The sequence below is a fragment of the Grammomys surdaster genome, unplaced genomic scaffold, assembly GCF_004785775.1.
Source record: "Grammomys surdaster isolate TR1022 unplaced genomic scaffold, NIH_TR_1.0 168, whole genome shotgun sequence".
NCBI lineage: Eukaryota > Metazoa > Chordata > Mammalia > Rodentia > Muridae > Grammomys > Grammomys surdaster.
The window spans coordinates 212,122-223,213 of NW_021604616.1; the positions used below are offsets into that span (position 1 = coordinate 212,122).

At 39.8% G+C, this 11,092-nt stretch overlaps 1 protein-coding gene across 1 annotated transcript in view; it reads left to right on the forward strand.

Moving 5' to 3' along the window:
* Moxd1 (monooxygenase DBH like 1) overlaps nt 1-10,838 on the forward strand; it is an 82,996-nt gene extending 72,158 nt beyond the window's left edge. Inside the window, exons 11-12 of the mRNA XM_028766493.1 lie at nt 9,490-9,658; nt 10,662-10,838. Coding sequence (XP_028622326.1) covers nt 9,490-9,658; nt 10,662-10,838 — 346 coding nt within the window. The remainder of the gene's footprint in view (nt 1-9,489; nt 9,659-10,661) is intronic.
* The last annotated feature ends 254 nt before the right edge of the window (nt 10,839-11,092 follow it).

An 11,092-nucleotide genomic window follows, 5' to 3' on the forward strand; every position in this document is an offset into this window, starting at 1 on the left:
TGAGGAGAGGTGAGGTGAGGAGAGGTGAAATGAGGAGAGGTGAGGTGAGGTGAGGAGAGGTGAGGTGAGATGAGGAGAGGTGAGGAGAGGTGAGGTGAGGTGAGGTGAGAAGAGGTGAGGTGAGGTGAGGAGAGGTGAGGTAGATGATAAGCGTACACTGTCTGTGGTTCCACACACCAACTTTACATATGTGCGGCGAGGAGACTGTGACCAGATAGGTGAAGAAGCTGTGAACAGAAATGTGGAAAGGTTGTGACCAAAAATTCCCTAAATTATTAGTTCTGGAATCAAGAGGCATCTATAGGTGTTTACAGGCTTGAACTCACACAAGCTTCTTATAAAGAGCCAAGACAGGGCAGAGCAAGCATTTCAAAAGAAGGCAGAAGCAATTAGCTCAAATATTGACCCCAATAAACAATTCGAACATCACCTGGATGTTCTTACAGATAATTTGTTATATGGATACCAATATGAAGGTGAGTAGATTAAAATTTAAAGTTACAGTTTGAGCACTTCTCAAACAGAAGCTAACGGATTATAATTATGTTTCCTTTTATCTGAACAAAGAAGCTGAATTAAAACGAAATTTTGTTGATTCCAATATATTTTGCTATTTTTCTAACTCTGAGATTCTATTAGGTAAAGGGGATTGAAGCAATCCTAGAGACATTAAAGTATCACAACGAATTTTTGCCACAAGTTTCACTTTTACGACATACAAAGTGATAACAGGCTTTCTGCTATCTTGTTTCCCACAGAGTATGTCTATAATTTACATTTGTATTTTTAAGATGTTTAATTTTTCATTTAATAATGAAAATGAACATTGCTACAATAGTTAACATAACATTTAAACCAACTCAGTGATTATTCTTAATCTTTCTATGCTTTCAAAACTTTTGATTTCATTAACTTGAGTTCTTAGAGTGTATTCCCAGGGCCTTCACTTAGGAACTGCCCCCCCCCCCCCCGTCACATCTGGCAGTCTTTCGTTTGGACACTGATGTTTCTGGGTATATTATTTCAGGGTTATGCTTTCTTTTTATTGGACAAATAGGGATATTTTCATGTGATGGTTTGTATATGCTCAGCCCAGGGAGTGGCACTATTAGAAGGTGTGACCCTGTTGGAGTAGGTGTGACCTTGTTGGAATAGGTATGTTACTGTGGGTGTGGGCTTTAAGATCCTCATCCTAGCTGCCTGGAAGCCAGTATTCTGCTAGCAGCCTTCAGATAAAGACCTAGAATTCTCAGATCCTCCTGCACCATGTCTGCCTGGATGCCACCATGCTCCCACCTTGATGATAATGGACTGAACCTCTGAACCTGTAAGCCAGACCCAATTAAATGTTGTCCTTTATAAGACTTGCCTTGGTCCTGGTGACTATTCATAGCAGTAAAATCCTAACTAACACTATCAAAGATTCTTTCAGTATAAATAGCCATTATTCTTCATTTCACAGAAATTTTGTTGTATGCATAAATGTATATTTTTCTAATCTATTTAAAAATTTCCCCAGATTTTTCTCTTCTTGTTTTCTTCCTTCCTTCTTTCTTCCCTCCTTCTCTCCCTCCCTCCTCCCCTCCCTCCCTTCATTTCTCCCTTCCTTTCTCAGAGGCAGGAGCTGAGACAAAGAATTTTTCTGTAGTCCAGACTGACCTCAAGCCCATGACAGTCTTCCTGCTTTACCCTTCCAAGTTATGGAATTATAAATGTGAACCCCAAGCTTGGCTTCAGATAATTTCTTTCAACACTAACCCTTCTCATTAGTCATCCTCCACACTTCATTTATTATAATTTATTTTGTCTTTCTTCTGTTGCTCTGTAGTTTGCCTCTCATATTATTCTATTGCCTTATCACCTTGTACTTGAAATTTTGATCCTTAAATTAAATCTCACACTACTAAATTCATATTTTTAAATAAACTTAAAGAAGAAACAATTTCTATAACTCTCTTCAGTTTCATTTGTCCCTCCTCTCTCCTAAGCCCAGTTTCCTGAATTTTTTAAAGATTTGTTTTTATTATTTTTAATTATGTGTATGGGGGAGGTTACATGCTCATGTATGTAGATGGTCACACAGGGCAGAGGGATCAGATACCCCTGGAGCTGAGTAATAGGAAATTCTGTGCTGTGAGATTTGGATTTTGAGAATAGAACTTGGGTCCTCTGGAAGAGCAATACATACTCTCAACCTCTGAGCCATCTCCCCACTCCCTTTCCTGTAGGGTGTAAGTTGTACCACATGATTTTCCTTAGCCCAGTGGTTTCATGATTCCCATCTCTTTCCTTGTTTATTCTGAGGGCCCTATCCAAAACCTCATCAAACGTATTTGAACCTAGCCTGTCTTCTCGCCATACCACAGCTGGAGGATTAGATGACTCATTTTCTGCACACTTTCATATTTTGAGGGGAAAGGGTTGTGGAGTGGGATTGGATGCTCCCTGGTTCAATGTGTGCACTGTTTCTGCCTTGGCTTCATTATTACCGTTGGAAACTGCCTTAACTCTGGTGGGCTGAAACACTTTCATGGAGGAACGAGTCAGCTTTGAACAGGGTGGTCCAGTCTCTTGCCACCCTGGAGCCTGCATCCTGTCTGGGGGACTCTCTCTGGCTGTGTTCCTTCCAGTTATTCACAAGAGTATGTGGGCAGCATGGTGTTGCATCTTGGCTTTGTTTTCTTCTTGATGACCTGCTTCCAGCTGCTGTGTTTATCTCGTATGTCAATTGCTTGAGGCATAATTTAAAATCAATGTGTGCCAATTTTAAATATAATATTAGAAAATGTCATCAATGTCACACCCATGCTATCTAATAACATAAAGAGGCTTGGCAATCCCACCTTCTTCATAGAATTTTGGGAAGCTGAATATCTCATTCATATATATATGAAGAAGTCGTTTTTGAGTCTGCCTGTGAGATTCCTTTTTACCTTTTTATACATGCTTTGTATATTGTTCAGTTGGATAATTTTCTTATGGAATTATAAGCACTCTTTATACTGTGAATATTCATCTGCTAGATACTGAGCCACAGGTCATTTCTCTCAACCTATAGCTCCATTTTCATTGTTTCACTGTGATTGTCCCCTCCATGAAATCTTTGTAAACTGTACATCATGTCCCCTTCTGAAACTTTATAGTTTAACTTTTACATTTAGATGGATGATTCATTTTGAATAAATTTTTCTTGTGGTACAAGACAAATTCAAAGCTCACTGGTTTTCAAAGAAGCATTTTGTAACTTTAATTTCTTCAAGTCCTATTTTTAATGATGGTTCTTAAATGCTTAGCCTTCCTTGTAACACACCACTCACCAGAGGTTGTGGAAAAGAAAGGATACCAGGTGGAAGAGTGGACCTGTTTAGAAAGGTTCTTTGGAGCAACTCCCATATGTGTTGTCTGGAAATCAGCAGTTCGGTTCATAGGGTTACCAGGCAGCAGCAGCTCCGGTCCACTTGCAAACACCTCATGGATACATTATCAATACAAATACAGTTCAGGAGAGTTGGGTTAGCAACAGTGGTGACACAACCTAGCAGAGACAGCCAGGTCTCAGCCTTGGCTTGAGTCAGCAACTAGATTTAGGATGAAATCACATAAGGATGGACAAAGAGTATCTAGGGAAATATTTTTTAAAAACTTCAGAGAGCTCCCAGAGCTGGTACATTTTTTTCAGCTGTGCCTCTCTCAGGGAAGTAAAAATCAAAGAAGAAGGGAGCCCCATAAGCATTGCACAGGTAGCTGTACCAGCAAGCCAAGCTCTGTCTGTATCACTCCATGGAGGCCTATATATACCCTCTAACATCACATGTCCTTCATGTGCCTTGGCTCAGCACAGGTCTTGCCTCAGCATGTGTATCCAATCAGCCCGAGTCCTTGGAAGCAACAATTAACTTCAGCGCACCACCAGAAGTTTTACGGTGCATTTCTCTCTATGGAGTCCTGACAAATGCTGCTCAACTACACAATGTAAGACGGACCAGTACATGTGTGTTGTTGGCAAAGACTCTTTCATCACATGTCCTTTCACGAGCTTGCTTTAGCAGAACATCCTCTCTCCTGCATCTGCTTCAGTGGCAAAGCAAGTATTCCTTCACGAGTCACCTTAGCTTTTCATACCTGTGTCTACTTTAACAAAATGTTTCTTCACGTGTTTGCCCCAGCAAAACACCATCCAATTGACTTACAAAAAAAAACCCTTAAATTTTTGGCTTCACCATTAAGTGAAAGAAAACTGCCTTTAAGGTATTTTTTTATTATTTGTGTATTTCATTATTTGTGTGTGTGTGTGTGTGTATGTATGTGTGTGTTTTTGTGTATATGTGTTTGTATGTGTGTGTTTGTATGTGTGCGTGTGTATATGTGTGCATGTGTGTGTGTGCATGTGTGTGTGTACATGTGTGTGTATGTGTGCATGTGTGTGTGTGTGTGTGTGTGTGTGTGTGTGTGTGTAGGACAGTATGCAGGAGTCAGTTATTTCCTTCCACCTTCTGAGCCCCAGAGATAGAATTTATGTTGTCAGGCTTGGTGACAGGCATCTGCATTCTAAGACATCTTAGAGGCCTGAAACATACCTCTTTATTATGAAATTTGGAATTTTTGTCACAGTTATTGGATCATATGTTGACTCTGGAAGAGACTCTGTTCCATAGCTGTGTATGTATGGTACTTCAGCACTACATTTGATCATTATAGTTTCAAATAGCAGGATAAAGTCTGTAAACTCTTATTTGTCATTACCTTTTCCCAAATCAATTTGATACTCTGGTTTCATTATAATTTTATATAGATGATTAAGACAATCTGTCAATTTCTTAAAAGAAATAACGAAACAAATCCCTACAAACCCTACTTGGATATGCTATAGAAAGCTCAGGGCATGCAGAAGTAAGCCACCCAAATAAAAGCTAGACACCCCTAGTTAGCAATTTAACATCCTCTGTTTCCAACCCTGGACAAGAAGTTAAAAAAAAAAAAAAAACAAAGAAGCAAGCAAACAGTCAAGACCAGAAGGGGTTGTGCAGTGTGACACTGGAGCCCTCTGTGACCATGATGCACTACACTCACTGATGTACTTGTTCGTTTTCCTCAGTTCTGTTTCGTAGTTTCTAGTGTAGATGTTTTTCACCTGTTTTGTAAATAATATTTATCTTTTATGTTTTAATGCCTTCCTATGCTAATTTTGTAATCTGTCTCTCTGCAATTTCCAAAGCTTGGTGTTTCTCTAAATTGTATTTAGATTAAGCTTATCTTTATGTAATTGTTCACATGCATAGTAATTTCAAACTGTCTCAAACTCTTTAATATCATTGTCAGTGTGACTCAAGGAAGGATGTACACAGCTTCAATACTGAGGCCTTCCCCATTCACAGGTGTATGAGTTGGATCTCTGAGTTGGATCACTGAGTACCTTACCTGTGTCATCAGCAAAGACCTCTACTCTGAGTAGTTGGAACTTAAAAATGTGCCAGCTCTGGGAGCTCTCTGAAGTTTTTAAAAAATATTTCCCTAGATACTCTTTGTCCATCCTTATGTGATTTCATCCTAAATCTGGTTGGCTCATTACTCAAGCACACACTTGGTTGTCCCTAATACAGACTTAAAGAGCTCTCTGTGTGCAAGGTCCCCTGCAGTACTGCGAAGAGTTGCCTCGGACTCCTTAACTCTAACTTTTGTCTCTTGAATTCCTAGAGATGGTCATTTTATAGTTGGAAATTCTCCTTTCTGCATTGTAATCCAAGGAGTGCTTACAGGCAGAACTCCAGAGTGAACACAGTATTCAGATATGACATGTCTTCATTCCCTCTGGGTCAGAGTTTTCTCATGCCCGTTTCCCAGTCTCCTAAGCCAGACATTCTGTACAGCTTTGTTTCTGAGTGTTGGCTTCCCCCCGCCCCCTATCACCCCCACAGTAAGCTGGTGTCCTGGCTTCACGTGGCCAGGAGTGCAAATCCATTAATGAACATTTTGTTTGTTTTACTGATAGTTGACCATATGTTTATTTGTGCTATGGAGGGCAATCTGTGGTACTATTCATTTAGTTGTGTGGACCTAGTACTGCTCGTGGCTGGCATTAACCACTTCCCTTCCTCCTCCCACACCTCTTCCTGCTCCCAAGAATGACTCCAGCAGTAAGACTTGTAAGACAGCAGTGTGGTTCCAGGCAGATAAAATGTCTAACAACTTACACATGCAGGTTGTTTTCTTCCGTTTGCTTATATGCTCAGGAGACCCATGTCTAAAGTCATTAAATTTTAAATCCTTCCCTGTAAAACATAAACAAGTAAAATTGTTTATGTTTTGCAGAAAAAAACTAAAATACACTCTATATCATTGTGGGTTGCTGTAATTTTTGCTGTGTTATAAGAAAAGTGAAACTTGGACTTTAAATTCAAGTTACAAAGGAAAATTATCCATCAGTATTAAAGTATAATATTAGCACAATTTGCTCATATCAACCATAGTGGTTATTGGTATCATCTACTTATTTATAAGCGTGTCTAGGTAGACACACCCAGTACTTAGTTGGGTGTGACAAAATATACTGTTTTAATTTCTGTAAGAAACTCATTCTTCATTCTTCTAACTCGGCTCTACCCCAGTAACAGCAGGGGTACACATTATTTTTTGTTTGTTTGATTTTGTTTCCAAGACAGAGTTTCTCTGTGTAGCCCCGGCTTTCTCTGTAGACCAGTCTGGCCTCTAATTCACCTCTCAACTGCTGGGATAACAGGCAAGCATCACCAAATCCGGCTAGTACTTGTTACTTTCAGGGTGAATGTTTCTGCTAGAAGGTGTAGACTTTTTTCCAAACAAATAATTAGCATATTTGCTTTTGCAAGGTTTCTCTCCTTCTCTCTTGGTTCTGCAGGAAGGACTTTGAGTTGTGCTCTTAGAGAAGCTGGAAAGGTTAGAGGTGACAGAAAGGACATTTATTACTGGGAGTGAAAGGAGGGAACGTATGAGGCAAAGAGGCTGAGAGATGGGTTCTTCAGATTCCCAGCCCTCAAGCTTCATCACCAATGCATGAATCACTGGGTTTGCTCCCGTCTCTCTAGTTGTCCTACAACACTGTAGCTTTCACTCTTTTTATTTTAATGTGAAGTCTCCATAAATATTAATTTACTGCTTTATTATAGAATCCAAGATTCTAGAGTCATCTCTGCAGAATTCTTTCAGTGTTCACTTTGGCCAGCAAAGCTGTACCAAAGTCACTTTTATGTTAATCACACCAAATGCTTTAGTAAAAGTTCAGGCGTCCCCTTGTGGTCGTTCTGGAGATTGCAGGCAGATACTTCCAGTGCCCTTCCTGCACCTCCTGTATTTCCTTTTACATACATAGTTTATTTTTTTTTGCAACATACACATTTTCTTCCTTGAAGGGCAAATTTTATTATAATACTTAATATCAAATTATCTTATAATAAGTAAAGTTAAATAAAAAATAAATATTAAATAAAACTAGGAGCAAATTTTAAAAGTAGAATATGCAAATTTAATAGGCTTCTTTCCAGTCAAGGTTTGCTCTACCACAATTCTGGGTCGTATGTCACCACAATTTGCTGAGAAAGTGTTATAGGTCTTAGGAAACTGTGTGATATATCTAATGTAGTGTGATTCAGATTGCTCCTAAGTTACTGAACTCAACTTTAAAGACAGTGTGAGATAACACATTTAAAACTCTACAAAGACATTTTGACTTTATTTGGAGGAGGCTGCAGGCTGAAGAATATAACCCTGCTCCAATCCTACCCACTTTTCTCATGTTCTCACTTCTTAGAATAGAGAAAAATAATTTTCAAATTTGATATGAAAATACTTTTATAATCCCTCCCCTCAGATCACTACACTGATCACTACACTGATCTAGTTTATTTAAAATGGTGACGCCCAGTGTGCCTCAGGTTAGACAACAAATGGTCAGAATGTCAGGACCAAGTGTTTAGACCTTGGATTCAGCAGCTGGGGATGAGTATCTCTGATTACTGACAATCACCAAATCATCCTGTGGAGCTATAACAAGTCTGACACCTACTGGTCATTCATGACAATCTCATGTAACAGCTGTAGATTAGTTAAGGTAAAGTTTTGGATGCATAGTTATGCTTTTCTTTTTCCAGAAATCAATAGTATACAACATTGAAAGGAAGTGGTCTCCTGAAGAGCCTTTCAAGCAGGCTAAGACCCTTTTGTGTTTATTTTCGTTCTTTGGCATTTAAAACCAATCTGTCTTTTTAAAGGGTGCACCTGAAAGCAGAGCATATTGGGTGTGAAGTATTTTCTTAGTACATTTTTTTTGACACAGGGTCACATGTAGCTCAAGGCTGGTCTTGAACTCCTTACATAGTGAAAGTTAGCCTTGAACTATTTATCCACCTTCTGTCTGGATGCTGGGGTTATAGGCAGGGCCCACCACAGATAGCTTCCGTGCTTTAAACCATTGATTCAGAGCTAAATCTTTCGTATTGGTTCTCTCAGGTTCTCAAGAAGCAGGACATCTGCTGCTCAGGCATTTCCACTGGGTACTCTAAACTTTATACCTGACACAGTAACTTTCAAGAACCTAGATGGTTCTTTATTATACTTTAGTAACAACATCCTGTTTAGACATTAATACTTACCAATTATGTTATAATGTTAATGGAATTCTCAAACCCTGGGAAAACTTTTTGAAGCAAAATAATCTGCCTAAAAGTTAAAAACCACTTTCAGGATTCCCATTCTCTGATGGAGGGCCCTAATCCATGTATCTACATAGGCACAGCACTAACTGGATTTAGTGGGTTATAAAAAAAAAGAAAGAAAAAGACATGAACTTGGGAGGGGGTGGGGATGAGGGTGGAGGGGTGAAATTGGATATATATGTATAGATATTTATATATTTTGTTGTATATGTGTATGAAATTTTCAAGAGTAAAGAAAATTTGAACAAAAAGAACCTCTCTAAAAAGAAAAGAAGGCAAAACAAACCACCGAACAACAAAATTTGATCAATGTGTGAAACTGAAAAATATAAACAAAAATTACATATGATTTCACCTAAAACAATAAAAAACAAGTAATAGCAAATTGTGCCTAAAGAAGAATCATTCTTTTAAAAGCCACCCTTATGTATTCACTAGAGAGATTGTTCAGCAGTTAACAGGGAACCCAGGTTCGTTTCTCAGCATCAAAATAGCAGCTCACCACCACCCATAACTCTCCAATTCTAGGGAATCTGAGCCCTACACTGTCCTCCCTTGACACTAGGCATGCATATGGTTCACATCCACATATGCAGCCAAAGCACTCATACACATAAAATAAACGAGTGCAAAAGGAAAAAAAGAACGACTCTATGTGAGTGGATTTCTCCTAACAACTAATGAGTCCCTAAGTGTTTATATGGGGTTATTTCCGTATGTGAAAAGTGAACACGCATGGAGTCTATGTTAACATGATAAAACATTTCAGGAAATGTAATGTAATGTGATTATTTAATTTCAGGACATGGCCTTTCATTATCAAAAGCCCTAAGCAGTACAGAAACCTTTCTTTCATGGATGCAATGAACAAGTTTAAATGGACCAAAAAAGAAGGGCTGTCCTTCAATAAGCTTGTCCTTAGTCTGCCCGTGAACGTGAGATGCTCCAAGACAGACAACACAGAGTGGTCGGTAAGCCCATCTTCTCATCCTCTGAAAACCTGGTTGCCACAGTTTACCTGAGTTCCAAAGAGAAAAATATAAACTTCAAGCGTTCGTCTATAAACCAGTGGTCTGGAGTGTCCTTTGATGTTTGATTTGTCCAGCGGTCATTTGAGGTGATGGTCAACCTCTGGTTCCCTTTGAGGAGAGACAGCGATGGTTATAAAGTGGCAATGCATGGGGCAGCTTTAGATACCATGGGGGCCTGCCTGTAGCTCTATCCAAGGACTGCTTGGTCCTTTTACTCCACTCCCTTCCTGCCAGGTCTAGAGTTTCTGCCTCCTCTGATGGTTGGCTTCTTCAGCAAGTACAGCCCATCCCCCAGTCTCCAGCAGAAGGGAAGGTTACTAGGCAGGTATCTTGCTATGCTAAGATGCTGTGACTACAGCCACTTAGAGAACAATTGTTCTCAACCTGCTGGTCACAATCCCTTTGGCTATTCTGCATGCATTTGTATTATGATTCATAACAGTAGCAAAGCTAGTTATGCAGTAGCAATAAAATAATTTTATGGTTGGGGTCACCACTACATGAGGAATTGTAATGAAGGGTCTCAGAATTAAGAAGGTTAAGAACCACGAATACAGAAGAGTTTATTTGGGGCTTACAGTCTCAGAGGGTTAGTCCCTGTTATGGTGAGGAACCTGGCAGCAGGCAGGCAGGCATGGTGCTGGAGCGGTAGCTGAGAGATTACATTCTTACCTAAGTAGGAGTGGGAAGCAGAGAGAGAGAGAGAGAGAGAGAGAGAGAGAGAGAGAGAGAGAGAACACTAACTGAAACTTCAAAGCCCACTCTCAGCGACACACATACTCCAAAAAAAAAAAAAAAAGCCACACCTTTTAATCCTTTCCCAAGAGTTTTACCAACTGGGGACCAAGTATTCAAATACTTGAGGGTTGGGATCTCTTCTCATTCAGAAGTGGGCTAGGCCACTTAAACAGCTGCTCACAAGGATTTCCTTTTTCTTTTTCAGATTCAAGGGATGACAGCATTACCTCCTGACATCAAAAAGCCTTATAAAGCAGAACCAAAGGTGTGCAGGACATCGGCTTCGGCTTCGGCTTCCTCGCCTCTGCATGGCATTTTCTCTCTGCGCTTGCTCACGTGCTCTCTGCTTCTTGGAAGTATGCTGAGCACTCAGGGCTTGTGACTGCTTATGTGGTTATACTATAGTCTGGAATATGACACTCTCCTTTAAAGTCAGGTTAAAGGCCGTGTTCCTGTTAGGCCTGAAGAGAAGGGTGGGAGCGAGAGCCTGGAGACTTTAATCCCTCACACACGCTTCTTCCCTGGCTACCTGAGCGATGCCACTGCAGTTTTCTGGTTTTCCTCATAAAAGTCGTTGTTCTGTGCGTATGATTAATAGAATAAAGTGAACCTGATTTTAACCACTTTGCAAGTTCA